This window comes from Aquila chrysaetos, chromosome 2 (assembly GCF_900496995.4).
Source record: "Aquila chrysaetos chrysaetos chromosome 2, bAquChr1.4, whole genome shotgun sequence".
In the NCBI taxonomy this organism is placed as follows: Eukaryota; Metazoa; Chordata; class Aves; order Accipitriformes; family Accipitridae; genus Aquila; species Aquila chrysaetos.
In genome coordinates, this window is record NC_044005.1 from 10,059,152 (window position 1) to 10,075,982 (window position 16,831).

Genomic DNA, 16,831 nt, shown 5'->3' on the forward strand with positions numbered 1-16,831 from the left:
TTCTCTCAAGTGAAAAGAACCTCCTCTAAAATTCATGTATGTCTACGTATATGTTTAATGTATGTATGCACACACACACACACACATATATATATATGTATGTGTATTTACAGTTAAGCCATTTAATGGCTTTAACTCTCTGTATTTTGAGACATAAAGCAGGAGAGGGAACCTAATGTGGATGTCCTGGGTTGGGGCTCCTTTTCAGGACATTGTGGTCCCTACTAGAAAGTTTTCTCTGAAGTTCAGAATACAGCTTCTTTGCTGAAAAAATGAAACTACTTTGGTGCTCTACTTAAAAGCCATACTAAATTATACTTTTTCTCTTAAGCTGTCAGAAAATCTTTCATAATTCATGTTGTTCTGTATTAAATCAGAGTTTTTTCCTTGCTTGTATAAAGATAACCCCATAACAATTAGGAATGCTGTCTTCCGAAGTAGTACACAATTTATTTCCTTTATGAAGAAGTATTTTATACTTTCTCATGGCCTTGGCTGGGCTAGATCATCTAATTTGAATAACTCTTTTTCTAGATTTCAATGACTGTTCTCCTAATCCATGTCACAACGGTGGCCGATGCATTGATTTGGTAAATGACTTCTATTGTGAGTGTAAGAATGACTGGAAAGGCAAAACTTGCCATTCACGTAAGTGTTCTTTACTTTGATCTTTAGTTTATCCAAAGATTTGTTTTCTTCTCATGAGACTAGAGTTCCTGAAATTTAAAATAAAACAATTGCAGTGAAATAATAGGCATATATTCATTACCTTTTCCAGTTTCCCAGCAACAAAATGGAACATTTAAAAAAATTTATTCCTTCATGTAGTGAAATAGTGTTGTAAGAGATGCCCTTAGATTCCACTCTTTTGGTTGTTTACTGTAATGCAGCAAGTGGAACTATGCATTTCTAGTACTGTTGCATTTAAATATGAAGTCTCTTTAAAAGTAGTTTTGTGATCAAAAAGTACCTGGTCTTAAAATTCAGCATGACCAGTGGAAATTAAAACTGTTTTATTGTGATGCATAGGTGAATACCAATGTGATGCGAATACTTGTAGCAATGGTGGAACGTGCTATGATGATGGAGATACATTCCGCTGTTCATGTCCTCCAGAATGGATAGGAAGTACTTGCAACACTGGTAAGCTTTTTAAATTGTCTACAGATAAAGCCAGAAGAGGTAGAGAAGTGTTTAAATAATACTTAACTGTTTAGTAAATAGGCACACCGTTCTTCTAGCTGGCTAGTTCAAAGCTGTTCCAGTTGGCTGGTGACTGAAGTTTAGATTAATTTCTTCCACTCACCTGACACGATACTGATTTTTAGGAAGCTGTTCTCTGCAGGCTGCTTACGTGGTCTTTCACATAGCTTCTGCTAAGCAGATTTGGAACACTTGGACTTGAGTCTTGACTTCTCTGTTAGTCTTTAGAGACCCTGTGTAAAAGTTTTCTTGGGAACTTAGTCCCCCACTTTGCTTGAAGGTTCATAATGGAGTAAGTTTGTGATCGAAAGGCGTATGAGCTGACATGCTCAGGAAAAATGAAATGAAGTGGTTCTTCCTAGGGGATTTGCAGGGTTACTGCCTGCTATAGGGAACTACTCTTGATCTTTGAGGTTTGAATGTAGTCTCTGTAGTATGTTTTTCTGAACATGAAACTTCCATTAGGACTAAGAGGTTGGATGAAGATAAGTTAGTATAGCTTTTCTACTTTCTGCATACAGTTGTGGCATTTAATCAAAATCTGAACTTTAAATACTAGTATTTTATTATGAAGTACACCTCATGACCTGGGTAACTCACTGCAAAGTAGGAATTCAGCAGTATTTGAAGGACGCTTACACAGATATGGGAAAAAATAGATAATTTTTCTGTGAAACTTAATGTTTCAATCAAACAATTGAATTGGGATGGTGGTAAAGGTAGGTGAGAGATTATCATGTGATGTGACTATTTTTGGAGTCTTCTGACCATCTTGTAAGTCTTGTACTGTTGACTTAAATGCTACTCAGGATTGTGATATTGACATATCCAGATGATTAGATAGTTTTTATTTTTCTGTGCTAAATCGAGACCTCTTCTGTTTTCAAAGCTAAAAACAGCAGCTGTATTCCAAACCCTTGCATGAATGGTGGAACATGTGTTGGCAGTGGAGATTCCTTTTCTTGCATCTGCAAAGAGGGATGGGAAGGACGTACATGCACACAGAGTAAGGCTTTTCTCCTTTCTTCCCCTGCTTTCCCCTGGTATATTAGGAGTGTCTGGCACAGAGCTGTTAACTGAAACAAAGCAAGTTTATAGAGTTCATGTGCCAAAATATCTGAATCATTCAGGGTGGGAGGTAGGTAAAGAAGATGATGCTCGAGTAATGAATGAAGAACTTGGCATGCTTCTCTTTGCACCTAGTCTCTGCCAAAATAAGACTTTCAGCCTTCTATAGAAATATAATTTTTGGGAACATGTGCAGAGCAAAAAAATCCTTGCAGAAAATACTGATTTTAATAATGAAAAATATGTGGAAAGTCAGGCAGTAGTGTATGTTCCATTTTCTCTGAGGATAGCAGTTAACTATGTTGACGTACCAATACAAGGAATTGGTTAGGTGGAGTAAAGCTTGCAACTTTGATTTTTTTTTTTTTTTTTTTTTTTTTAATTCCAACCCCCCCAAATGTGACAGAGGGCAAAAAAAAAAATCTAAATTTGAGCTCCATTTTTACTCTAAATCTACTGTGAAATTACTGTTGTATTGATATATGCTCTAATCAGCTGTTTTAAAGCTGACAGTGCTAGTATAAATGCTAACAAAGAATTCGGAGCTGTTTATTATGGGAAAGATTTGTTTAAGAAATCTGGCTAGTTGCAGGTATACATATGAAATGCTGAAGTAGTAGTAATCCTTTAGAAAGCTTTTTAGAGCCTGGTTGAATTATCCACGACCAATGCAACCATTACCCTGTTTTATTTCTGTAATGTTGCTATCACACTGTGTGTCAGTCTGTGATGTTGATACATCAAAATACAGTGAAGTTGTAAAATTTTGCATTTGTGAGTCTATTCATAGAATTTAAGGTCTTTCATTGGTCTGTTAGGTCTAATTGAACTTTTTTTGCAAGTATGGAAGAAGACTTTCAATGCTGTATTACTTTGCTTTGCTTTCCATCAAATATAGTGTCTCCTTGAACTATAATATTATACATTAGAACATAAATGTGCCACTAGTTACACTAGTCTGTATTCTTTTTTTTTTTATAGACACCAATGACTGCAACCCTCATCCATGGTAAGTATGTGAACGCCACTTCTGTAACTATTGTGAAAATAAAAGTGAGCATAGTAATACGGATTTCCATTCCAGATTAGAACTAATTCTACCCTACAATAATTAAAGCTGGCCTCTGTAAAAATCTTAAAACAGCTTTTTGCCATGCCTTATCTATTCCTTGACAGCAAAGACAACAAAACAATGCTGAGTTGATTCATGTATGAACAGGTAGAAGTATTTTAGTGTAGTCATTGTACCAGAAGTGACTAGTAAATTACTGTGATATGAAATGAATCAGACTTTATAACATTTCAAGCACCCACAATTGAGTTTTAGTATTAAAAAAAAAAGATAAATCAAAACCTGTTTATTTACAATAAATAGATAATATAAAAATGTCCTGTTAGATCAAATACTATGTATAAATGTGTTTTTAAAACAAAATTAATTTTTTGGAAGATACAGTGGGAGTATTTTAAATACAGACATTGATATTTGTGATTGAAAGGGAAAAATACTGATATGTGGATGAGGCAAACCATCTACCGTATCTTTCTCTGCTGTCCATTCTGATGCAATAACCTGTAGTTGTGTATTAAAAAACAAACAAACAAAAAAACAAAAAAAAACAAAAACAAAAAAGCACCTTTGCAAAAGCCTAGGCTTTCTGCATATTCACTTTACAGTGCTGTTTTATCTCCTTGAGTTCTGTTGATCCACTTCCTCACGCATGCGTGCACTTCTGTAGGACGTTGCTGTTTTATAGGTGACTTACCAAGCAGTATTTTTTATCTAACATTATTCTTTCTCTGTTGATGGGAATAGATCGTCCCCCTAAACAGAAGGTTTAATTAACAAAGCTTTAATTAGAGACCAATGAAACAGTGGCTTATTAAGTAGACTCATATTATGAATTAGCATGGACTTTTAAATTCTGCATTATTGAATAGTGAGAAAGTACTATGACTAGGGACAATAGAAATATGCATTTGAACATGCTGCATGAGACCTATGGTTTTTGCTCATCTTTAGACTAGTGGATCCACCGCGAACGCTTGGTGTAATGATAGGTTTATTATTTTTACAGTTACAATGGAGGCATCTGTGTTGATGGTGTGAATTGGTTTCGATGTGAATGTGCGCCTGGGTTTGCTGGTCCTGACTGCAGAATTAGTAAGTACCTGTATGGGTAAAGACCTGAAAGATTGTACCATTCTGACGCACAAATCGGAAAGAACACCCTGTCACCCTTTTAGCATTAGGTTAGCTGAATTCCAAATAATGAAGCAGAAGCCACCTGTGAGTCAGCCAGGTACTGATAGCTTGTAAATAATGGCAACTTATGTTCCTTTCTTCATTTCATTAAATGGAACTGCGTTGCTTAAATTATACTCAAAGACTGGTCATGGAACTTTGTCAGACATTTCTGAAGGTTCTGGGGTGCTGGCTTCATAGAAGCTTATTAAGTATTTTTACTGATAAGCAACTTGTTAAAGATGACATATATCACTAGGTGTTCCACTTAACATTAGCAACTGAAATCCACTGAGACATCGCAAATGAAAACAAAAACATCAGGACTGTAGTGCTGGCATGTGAACAACAGAAGTATGATAAAGGTCTTTCAAAGCTATAAAACAAATCTGTTGCACTGAATTATCCTGAAGGATAGAAACTGAAAAGAAGGGGGAACAAAAGACCCTAAAACTGCATTGAAGTGTTGTGAAAGAGTTGGTGGGTTTTTGTTGGTGGGGTTTTTTGTTTGGGTTTTTTTTAATGGAATATTACCATTTTGACTTGCATGTGATAGATACCTTATTTTTACTTTATTTTATTTTTACCTCTTCAGAAGATCAGACTGAGTCTTCTGTAGCCTCAAGGCTGTTGGGCTTGGTCCTTCTACTCCATCAGTATGTTGGTGTGCTTTCAAGTTGAGATTTCATCCTCGTTCTGGCAGGTAGTAAATGAGCCAACATCTCTAGTCAGAGGGTGACTAGTACTTGTGGTAGCATCAGCTTAGTAATCTCTGGTTGTAGAACCAGGGATGGCAGATAAATCATGTATCTAGATCCAGACATGCAGTGAGAGATATTGAATTCTCCTTTTCCAGACAAGAAATGCAGAGAGGACTATTTGTAGTCAAAGACAAGTACTGTGCATTTGTAATGGGACTGCAGACTTTTTTTCATGTTTAGACTGGTATAGACAAAAGGAGTAGCTCTGACAAAAATGCCTTTTATGGCTAATAGCAGAAACAGGGTTAACAGTCATTTTTTTCAGCATACAGAGGCTGGATAATCTTAAACCAACATAGCTTGAAAAGAGGAGGTAAGAGTAGTTAAACCCTGTAGTAGTTTAGATACTTATGTATTTGCATCAAACTTCATCTTAGAGTGCTTCTGAAAGAAGCTAGAATAGAACCAAAAGCCCTTCCACATCCATTTGGTATTTTCCATGGCCTACATGGGTAACAGTCTTACTACTACCGTTTATCACGTTCACTTTCTAAGTCCAGTCCTTTAAACACAGAAGATGAAACGATACTGTGCATCAGTCAAGAATTGGTGTTTAAACAGTTTTTCTGAGGGGTTGGAGTGGGCCTTCGTTTTCAATGGAAGGAAACCTTTTCAAAGATGTTTTGGAAGAAAATGGTTATGGTTGAAAATTAAGCAGATGGTGCCTGTGGGTCACAACTTGACAGGTTGGTTTCTGTTGCCTTTGTTGGTAGACTGTCGTATAAATTAGTATTGGTCACTTCCCCAGGATAACAACACACTGCTGTGCATCGAATGGACTATGCTTCCCTGCCTTTTTCAATAGATTTCTATGGCTAAGCCTCTGAATCTTTGAAGGTTGTTTTTTTAAGAGGCTTTTGTGCTAATTGTGTATGTACTAAATTAATCTACTCACTATTTCAAGGTTATTAAGAAAAGTAACATCAAATGTTACAAACGGAACTATTACTCTTCTTCCTTATGGTGAATTGTATTGTAGTAAGTCACTTTTTTCAAGCACTGTTGAGCCAAGTCATTGTACAGCTCTTGTGCTGTGATAACTTCCAGAAAGCACGTGCTTTTCTGGGAAGCCTAAATGTCTAAGATTGGTGTCAGAACAGGATGTGTGACTTCAGTTCTATAGCTGAATATGGAGAAGACATTAGCACCTTCAGCTGTCTAACACCTTTGCTCTGTGAGATGAGTCAGCATATGACTGCTTCTTTGATCACCAGAACTTCAATTAGGGTGCAGTTACAAGAAATCTGTTAGAGGTTACTGCTGAAATGGTAGAACTATCCAATTACAGGATTAATTCTGAAGCCAAACTGTCCTTTCTTTGTTAAGAAAGTGGGTATTGTCAGATTACATCTCAGTAAATGTTTAATTAAAATGTTCTACATCCTTGCCATTGAGTTCTACCTATTTTCTATCTAGATATTGATGAATGCCAGTCTTCCCCTTGTGGATATGGTGCCACTTGTATAGATGAAATAAACGGATACCGATGCACTTGTCCCCCTGGAAGAATTGGTCCTAGATGCCAAGAAGGTATTCCTATATCTGCTATCAACCTTTACCCAAAAAACAGTAGGGTACAATGTAGCCAGTATAGAGTTTATATACAGTAGTCTGATATGTAAGGAACAGTAGCTAGTATTTTTCTGATTTAAACTTGTATGGCTTCAGTAACTTGAAGAGGTAAAGTGTCTGAGTGTGCCTTTTTTTTTTTTTTTTCCCATAGTGATTGGAATTGGAAAGCCTTGCTGGCTTAAAGGAATGACCTTTCCCCATGGCAGCAGGTGGGATCAAGAATGCAACAACTGCCACTGTTTGGATGGCCGTATTGACTGCACCAAGGTAGGCATTTTGACCTATGTTCTTACATCCTTCTGGCTGAAACAAACTTGCTGTTCATTGTGCACAAGTTAATCTCTTTTCTTTTTTTCCATCTAGACTCTTGCATAAGTCTCCCCCAAACTGCCTTTGTTTAAAAAAAAAAAAAAAAAAAAAAAAGTGTCTAATGACTTCTTGTGAAAATACTGTCTTTATAATCATAAGCTACTGTCCTGCTCTCTACCTGCTAGAAGAAGCTCCCTAGAAGTGGACAGGCATTTCTTGCAGAAAAGGAAATATGAACTGGAATGGAATAATGACCCTTGAAAGGATAAATAAATCACTCTGACAAAGCTTTACAAACACAGTTTTAGAGCTTCTAATTTTGTGAAACATTAGTTCCAAGGTAAAGGACATGTAGGAAGAAAAGTTTCTTCAGTGGGTAATCATCTTTTTGTATTGTCCTTCAGTAGGTTTATGAATTGACAAATTGCAACCTTTGTATATTTATTATGGACTATATCCCGGTGGTTGTGACTTAGAAAAAAATAAGACTAGCCTAAATGCAGATTGAACATGTTAGTATATGTGTTCCAAGCCTTTCAGCCCTCCCAAGATAGCATTTCTCAGTGGATTTGTGGTACCTGTGCAGCTTTACATCACAGTTGGAGATAGACAAGATCAGTGCTGCTTACAAGTTGTAGGGCTAGGTGGGTGGGTCCAGATGAGCGCTAATAGCACTTAGAACATTACTTTACAGAGCAGTCTCCCACGTTTCACTGGAAGCACCAGTTTAAAAACCTCTGGGTCTTACTAATCTATCTAGCCTTAATCTTATTTTGTTTAGCTAGGTATGCGCTGTAGGCAAAGAAATAACTAAGTCATTTAGAAATGCTATTTTAGACTCTTTATGGTGGTGTGATTTCAAGTTTGAGATGTCTTCAGAAGATAACTACATGAAGGTAACTAGAATCTCAGAAATGGTGGTGCGGTAAATGCAACTTAACCATATGTGGTGTTTGGCGCTTTCATGCATAATGGAAAAAATACTCTTTCTTGCTGCAGCTGTGCTTTAAGAAATCCATAGGTTCCTAAACTAATAGTTGTATAGTATTATATAGAATCTTAGAGGTTACATTATGAAATGGAGCCACATTTGGAAGCTTGCTACACCTCAGTAACTTGGGGGTACCAGCATACTATTTTCTTTTGGGAGAGTGGTTGAAGTGACAGTGCTTATCACCAATGTGCGTCAGCCCTTAACTTCTTCAGCATTCTGTGGCAAGGATCTCGGTATAAATATTGAAAAGAAATTAATCCTTGTGGAGGTGTTTCTCTTTCTAGATTATAGAAGCCTAGATGACTAGTTCAAAATAGATGCTTGAATTTCTGTATAACTCAGTTATGTGGGACAGATCCATAAGCCTCTAAGGAGATATGCCCAGTCAGTGGTGTCTTGGGTAATCTTTGCACCATTTTTACTCTTTTGTCCATACAAAATGTCCTCGTTTTGTGGAAGAGCAACTCCATCTGCTACTAGGACTACAGCAATATTGAAATCTGGATTTTTTGCAGACGGTAGTAGAGCATGACCATCTTATGTGAATTGGTTATTTTGATTTGATGTATAAGAGCAATTAACTGTAGCAGTACTTTGTTCTTTTTAATTTCTAGGTGTGGTGTGGGAAAAAACCTTGTCTGTTACACAAACACTGGGATAATTCAAATAACCAGTGTCCCATGGGTCAAGAATGCCAGGAGAAGTATATGAAATGTTTTCAGCCACCATGCACAGACTGGGGAGAATGCGGTGCCTCTGAACCTCTGCCTGCCAATATCAAGTGTCTGCCTAATTCTGGGTACTTGGACAATGACTGTGCTAGAATTACTTTAATTTTTAACGGAGACAAAGTCCCTCAGGTGAGAACAAAATTATTAATGAAGTATGGCAATATATGTAGGGATATATTCCATGTCAAAACATGGAAGATTAATGTTTCTAATATGACTCCTTGTTGTCATAAACTTGCAAAATTTATTATTAGACTCCTCTATTGCTATTAATTGTGCTGTGTCTAAAGGGCAAGGCAAAATTACGTTTTGTACTGAATATTTTATTTTCGTTTTTTAAATCTGAAAGAACTACTTTCTTACACTTCAAGATGGGCTCAGACTATACTAGGATAGTCATGCAAGCTCAGTTTCTCACCCTTCATTCCAAAACCCTGTTCTTCACTTTTTTGCCCTTTCTTGCTGCCTTCATCAGGTCTCAGTAACTGCAAAAACTCTGAAGATGTTTACTTTTATGTACTATTTTTTTCCTTAAACTAAAAGTCATGCAATCTCCCTTGCTTCTAACAGGGCACTACAACTGAAAATATCTGTTCTGAAATTCGGTATTTACCAGCTACTAGGACTGTTTCTAGGGACAGAACTCTGATAATACTATGTGATCTGTCTTACTCCACAGAGAATGCAGTGGAAGTTGCTATTGTAAGTATGAGACTTGTATTAATATATAGAAAAACGTTTTCTTAATAGTTTATGCTGGGGAAGAGGTTTAAGCTTGTTTCACTTCAGTGCAGGTACTGCAGTCTGTGGCTTAGTCTGACTGCAAAGCAATTTTGTGATCTTGCAATTTCCTATAATGCCAGATAGCTGAAACTGCAGGTTTCATTAATAACAGAAGGCTACCACAACCTCCTGATAAATTACTCTAAAAACTAATTCAGCCCAAATTAGTGAACAGGTGCCTACCTGTTATGTCAGAAATCTTGGGCTATTGACCTTTTCAGTAAGGAGATATGGTTGCAGGTGGCTGGACTGGATCTTGTGAAGAAGTTTCTGCTGTGCATTTAAAGTATGGCTGCTTCAGGATGTTCATTAAATACGTATGTGCTAAGTGGGAAGTAGAAGAAGGTGCAAGTTGAGTAGATGAAAGTAGCTATTGCCCTACTGAGCTAAAACTAGCTTCAGAGGCATTTACAGGCCAATCACTCAGTGCTTGCATGTTGCTTAGTTTCCAAGAAAGAGTTAATTTTCATAGTAAAGTGTTTATCCAGGCAGAAGCTGGACTGTCTGTGTCTACCAGTACCGTAAAGAACATGCTGAGCCATGATGCAGGAAGCAAAGTGTATGGTATAAATAGAGCAGACTGTTATTAGTCCAAGCTTCTATCTAGATAATCCACATGACTTGAAGTGCTCCAAACTATGACTAAGTTTAGCTCAGCAGTGTAAGTAACATGGAAGTCAGCTGGCTTTTGAGGTATGCTAGATTAACAAGTAGGCGTGTTACCCACCAAGTCTGACACTGCATCTGCAGTTTGGATAGAGCCAGCTATGCTATTGCTACAGTAAACTTTTAGGGTACTTTTGTACTACTAGGTTACTTTTGTAACTACTGTCAGGTAAATTCAACCTAGTGAACGCAATTAAGATGTAGCTGAATTTAAAAAGTAGATTTCCATGGTTAGGTGATTGCAATAACTTTTTGTTTTTCCCCTTCACTCCCTTTAGTCTTTTGTTCCACATCAAGATGAACAAGATAATAGTCTCATACAGAATGCTGCTAATACAATAGTAAATGCAATCACTAAGCGGCAAAACAGCACTGTTATGTTGGCAGTAACTGAAGTCAAAGTAGAAACCATCGTTGTTGGGAATTCATCATCAGGTAAGGTTCCCAATGCATACATCTTCTGTGTGTGTAAGCATTTTCCGTTCCCTTACTGTCAGTCTTGTCTTTCTTTACTTGCTGGGGAAAATGATAGATCGGGTTGTTTCTTTAATTGCTATTACTAACTGAAGAGGAAGTGGCTTTAAAATCAAAATTGTGTGCTTGTGTGCTAGTTTAAACTTAACCCCATCCCTAGCATCCCCACCTACCCTTGCCACTGTTTTGGCTCTGACTTCCAACCCTGTTCTCCAGTCTAAGCATACCTTTCACAAGATCAGGAGTTCTTCTCATGAGCTGTTCAAATCCTTTCTGATTCTCCTACATTAAAGTTAAGCCAACCTCAGCCCTTGATCCTGCTGCACTGTAGAAACTGAGGCTGTGAAGTAATGAAAATATGGGGAGGGGGAAGACACATAGTGTGATACCAATTCTCTTCTGAAGTGCTTATGTTTTATTTACCTTAACAATACTTAAAGATGTCTAGTATCTTCCAGTACTTGGCCACGATAACATAAAACTTTGCTCTGTTTTTCAACATGTGTTTCTCACTAGTGCACAGCTGGCTTAAAATGTAATGTTCATTCCTCTTAATGAGGATATGGTGTGATTGGAGAGACCTTTACCTCTGAATATTGGCTTTCCAAGAGCTATGCCAAAATAAGCAGTTGAAGATTTTGCATGCCTCTGTTCCTGCCTGGGGGAGGCAGGAGACAGTCTTGTGGAAGACCCCTGGTAGGTTCCAGTTCAGCTAAGCCCCAGAGTGGAAATCTTAAAATAGTAGGAGACTCTCCCAAGTTTTTCCTAGACCTTCCCAACATAATCTTCTGAAAGATCTTCTACCCATAGTCCAAATAATTAGTAAATTGCCTGGTTCCACTTCCCTTGCATTTCCCTTCTAGGGAATGCCTTTCATCTGCTAAAGCCTTGGCAAATGTACTATTTCCCCAACTCCCCTGAAGGAGTGTACCAGCTTTGGTCTTGTCTTGAACAGAAATCCCGTAGATGATAAAGAATCGAGCTGAGATTCTGACATACCTCAGCCTTTCTTTCTTCTGATTGTGTGCTAGGGCAAAAGGGATGGAGATTACTTTGCTTCTCACCTCAATAAAATTCAAAGATTCTCCTAAGAAAGTGGATAGGCTTTGACTTCTCTTGCAGCTAGTGCTAGAGAATGGTTTCCAGACTCCTCATTTTAATATGGATGCTCAGTATTGACCACTGGCCTCTAGTTTTTTAAGTGGAGTTGTTATGAAGTAAGCTGTAACCTGGACTCTCATGTTCTTTGATTTGGTTTGATACCCCTTAACTGGATGAGTTAGGTGGAAATCTATCACAAAATCTGATGTAAAGCCCTATGTCTGTGTTAAGAATCTCATTTTTGTGGGATGCTTAAGAGTCTAGATGGAGATGATCATTTAGACACTTAATTTCCTCTAGCTTTAAGAAAAAACATTCTGAATTTGGAATCTGTACACAGACAGTTCTGTGTATAAGAACCTTTTATTAAGTAAACTTGGATCCTCAGTCATATGATGAAATAATAGATGTGATAGCAGTGATAATGCAAGCTTTGTATTGTAGTCTTGGAGAAGCTGGTATGAAGAGCTCCTTTTTCCTTAAAGTATTTCCCCCCCATTCATGGTCTAGAATTAGATTGCTTATGAAAAATGAGGAGAGAATAGCAGTTACTCCTAAGAGTATAATTCTTCCCAAAACTGCTAAAATACAATTTTTGGATTGCTTGAGGCCAATTATGTTCACAGTTTATTCATCCCTCTTTACCAGAAGGAAACATTTGAGAAGGTGTCATATTCCACATAAGGGTATGTTCAGAAGACACTTTAACGTTAGAATGAATGACCGTGGTGTTGAAGCAGTCGGTTGTTTTTGTACAGCCATTTGCAGGTTATTCTGTAAGCAGTTGTTTAAAACTGTAGAGGGAATTCATGTTTGGATCAGAGGCTAGGAGTGGTAGGTTGACAGGATTTGTCTGCAAAGCTTTTGAGCAATCCTGCTGTCTCTACAAAAAGCAAAGCACCTGATGTCTTATTGCGTCTTACCATGTGTGAATTCTTGCTTATCAAGAAGAGTAGAAAAATGTTGTTGTTCTATCCTAGCAGTAAAGCCCTTGAGGAGGGGGAGGGGAACGTCTAAACATACATAACTTTTCAGGAATGGTTTCCCTGAGAAATAGTCTGGGTCTGTGTGGCTGGGAGAGCACTACTGGTTTTGTGTATTCATTGAGCGGTGAAGACAATTTCTAGTGACAATATGCTGGGGCTTTACTCTGAAGTCAAACTGGAACATCCTAAGGAGTGCCTGATTGATTTGGTTACATAGCTCTAACCTGAAAAGTTTTTTGAGATAGTTGATACATAAAGGTCTGTGCCCTTGATGGTAAAGCACTCTTCTTTCTGATAGTAAATGCAGGACATATTTCTGATGCAAATGCCAGTACTTCTAGAGCAACTTAGAGGCATAATATTCTTTTAGCCTGCCTCCTACAACAATAGACTTTTTTCCTTGAGGCATTACTGGGGTTTTCTGGGCCAACTTAGCTTAGGTGCTTGAGAAAGAGATGCTGCTTATATAACCAGCTTGTTTGTTGGAGGGGAAGAAACATCTCAAATGTAGCATTTTCCCCCCATCATCATTAAGCAGGGAAAACTCTAACTTAAACTAGTAAAGAGCATTCCTAGATGAACTAGTGCATTCAGACAGTTATCACTGTGCTGTAATGACATCTCTCTTTCTCTTAAAAGTCTTTCTATGGCTAACCTGTAGTTACGTGTGGATACTTCTCTTGCAGATGTCCGGTGCTACGTATCTAGTTCTGTTAACTCAAGACTTTGTTTTTTTTTTTTCATTTGCCCTCTAGATTATTTGGTTCCAATTCTTTGTGCAGTATTTAGCATTGTGTGGCTGACTTGTATAATCATCTGCGTGTGGTGGACTCGGAAGAGAAGAAAAGAGAGAGAGAGAAGAAGTCCTCCCAGAGAAGAAGGTGCCAATAACCAGTGGGCACCTTTAAATCCTATAAGAAATCCTATAGACAGATCTTACAGTAACAAAGACATTCGTTATGAATGCAAAAACTTCATATCTCCTCAAAAAAGAACTTGTGATGCAGTAGAGGAGTATGTAGAGTATGAGGAAGAGGAGGATGAAGAGGAGGAAAGAGATGAGGAAATGGACAAATTCCTCTCTCACAAACTTGCGAAGCCTTTGCCAACAAAGGCATCTGACACATCAGAGAGCAGTCCAGTAAAGAAATCCCATCAAATAGGCAAAATGGACAACAGATCTGTAAAAAATGTGAATGCATCAAACTTTGAAGGCAGTAGAGACTAACCTGTATTTGGAATGTAGGCACAGTGCGCCTACACTTACTGGGGAGGAGAAAAATTGACATCTCCACTTTGCATCAAGGACTAAAAATATCTGGAGTCAAATGTTCATAGTTTCTTTATTTTGCGTAAAAAAAAAAATAAATAAAAATAATAAATAAAATTTATTTTGTTTCTTTAGCCTTGTATAAATTATTCAATGACTGTCAGATGAAAAAAATGAGTAATCTTTGATAGTTGCTATTTTTGTAAAGTTTACTTATAATACACTCGCTGTGTGGCAGAGGAGAGGTTGTATTTTCAATATGTGTAAAGTTTATTACAAAAGACTGTACACTGTTTACAGAATGTATTTCTTTTTATTACTTGCTCTAATTTAATGGTGGCTTTAAAACCTCCTGGTTGAGGAAATTGTGTGAACTTTAAACTGCTTTCTTGACTTTGAATCTCTATTAATGGCAGCTCACTGCACTTGTTACGTTAGTAGCTTCTGTAAGATTTTTTCCAAATTTGCCTTACACACTTTGTAATAGGAACAAAAAAAATTATAGAGATCTTTCAACTGTGGTTTAAAAGTGGCCTTTTTATTTCTGTTTAATTACTTTAGAATTGCAGTATTGAAGCATGTGACAAGTGCCTTGAGATTAAACTTTTTCTATAGCAACTGTCAAAGACTGCCATATCAATATAGTAAAATTGTGAGAACTCTAGGTTCCCCAACTGACACAGTTTATTTTCTAATAGTGCTTTTTTGTAAATATGTACATATTAAATGAATCACTCTGTATATTTGATTTAATAACTTAAATATTTTGGTCTTTTTTTTACATGTCATTCCTTTTAATTTATGTTGCAGAAAAGGAGGTTTTATGGCAGTTTATAAGACTTTTTTTGGTATTATGTCCAGATTAGAAAGTGATGTTAATACAATCAATGTTAGGAATCTGTTGGTCATTTGTATTTACATAGGAACATAACCACTTACGTGTAAATAGATCCAGAAATGTTTGTTTATCCCCATGTTCAGCCCATCTCAAGAACACTAACGGGTGCATCTACTGTACAGTACCAACATAGCGAGGCATTGTTTTTTTCTTTTGTGAATATGTTAATTACATGTGGTATTACTTTTTTGCGTTTAAATACAGGCCTAATGAAGGGAACAATATTTTCCTCAATCTTGTTTGTGTTGTGCTTTATTCATCTTTCGCTCTAAAGAAAAAAGGCTGGCAAGCTCAGAAGATGGGAGTACCTCATTAGAAATGGTTACTTGTAATGGAAGGCTTATGCGTTTTTTGTTGTTTTTTTTTTAAAGGCTTTATTATTGCTATTAACTGGGCAAACTATAAGTTTATTTTAATTACTGAAGAAGCATAACACTACATACACCTAGTTACCCAACCAGTGAGAGGAGCGGATGTTTGAGAGTATAAACTCTGGCCCATGAACAATGTAAACATGAATGTTTTGAAACCAGTTATTTTATACAGGAACGCAGGATTTGCTTTGCAGGATCTTCTGTTTTAATACATTTTTGTTTGACATGTTCTTAAAAAAAAAAAAAAATTTCAGAAAAGAAACTATTTATTAAAGCATTTTATAATGATGTTTGTTGTAACTTTTTTACTTGTGCTAAATATTCAAAACTTATTTTGATAACCTGGTTAGGAGTTAGTTTAGAAAAGGGTACTATCCTTCTCATGTTCCCCAGTATAATCCTGAGTATTTAAACCAAAAACACTTTTTTTCTGCTACTCTTGTAACTTTTTGTACTGTAATGCTGCTGTCTTCCATAATCTAATAAAATGATTCCCTCATTGTGTGTAAGATACTTCAGATTGTGTTTGCTTTCTAAGTGCTTGGAGTTCTGATGTGATGAGGCTGAAGGACGGAGGAGTGAAAGTCCTGGTTTAATGCACGGTAATTCCTGTAACCCGAGCTTACAGCCTGCATCCAAGTGCCGATACTTCCTGAGCCAACTTGGCAGCGTTGTCCTCTGCCCACTGCTGCACCACTAACGGTTTGCGCAGGGAGGTGGTATCCCACGTGTGGTCTAGAGACACAGACACCTTCAGCACCCAAACCGGGACTCTCCCTGCGCTGCCTCTTTGCAAAGTACAAAGGCTGGTTTTAGCTGGCAGTTACTGACCGTGCGTACGATGCGCCTTTTCCGAAACGGCTTTCCGCCCAGCTGCTGAGCAGGGGCCTGTCTAAGCAGTATTGTTTTGCTTCCTTGGGTGATAAGAGGGCTGTTTCCCTCAAGCCCCTGCACGCTCATTCTTGCCAAGTTGAGTTCAATTTTTAAGTAATGCCTTTCTTCTCTATTCCGCAGCCATTCAGCCCTTTTACTTGTCATGGTTCAGTTTTTCAGTTTGGTAGGTCTATGCCTGTTTTCTATGGTGACTTGAGTGGCTTTTGTATAGAATATTTTCTGTAGTGAAAGGTGAACTCTTACATAAGATAATATGGAATATAAAAATTGCATTTTCTTAGTAGTAGCTATCAACCCCCAAAGCAGAATTCTAGATACTAGCAGAGTTTTTATTCCAGTCATCATACAGTTACTTTGTTATTATTTTCCTTGGAGTATTGGCCTGTCTTTATGTTGATAAGTGAGAGCTGTTTCAAAATCAAATTCTATTGTTATCTCTGATTTCCACTTTTCAAATATCTGTCTCCTGCCCTTGAAGCAAAGTTTGGTGGGGGTGGTGGGA

The 16,831-nt window shown here is 37.3% G+C and overlaps 1 protein-coding gene across 4 annotated transcripts in view; it reads left to right on the forward strand.

The window, feature by feature from the left end:
* Positions 1-15,944, forward strand: part of JAG2 (jagged canonical Notch ligand 2) — a 73,069-nt gene extending 57,125 nt beyond the window's left edge. For all 4 annotated transcript variants that reach the window (XM_030004116.2, XM_030004135.2, XM_030004125.2 and 1 more), the window contains 11 exons: positions 535-648; positions 1,030-1,143; positions 2,093-2,209; positions 3,253-3,280; positions 4,350-4,435; positions 6,694-6,807; positions 7,001-7,116; positions 8,767-9,012; positions 9,454-9,585; positions 10,611-10,767; positions 13,649-15,944. In XM_030004116.2, coding sequence (XP_029859976.1) covers positions 535-648; positions 1,030-1,143; positions 2,093-2,209; positions 3,253-3,280; positions 4,350-4,435; positions 6,694-6,807; positions 7,001-7,116; positions 8,767-9,012; positions 9,454-9,585; positions 10,611-10,767; positions 13,649-14,121 — 1,697 coding nt within the window. In that variant the 3' untranslated portion in view covers positions 14,122-15,944. The remainder of the gene's footprint in view (positions 1-534; positions 649-1,029; positions 1,144-2,092; positions 2,210-3,252; positions 3,281-4,349; positions 4,436-6,693; positions 6,808-7,000; positions 7,117-8,766; positions 9,013-9,453; positions 9,586-10,610; positions 10,768-13,648) is intronic.
* The last annotated feature ends 887 nt before the right edge of the window (positions 15,945-16,831 follow it).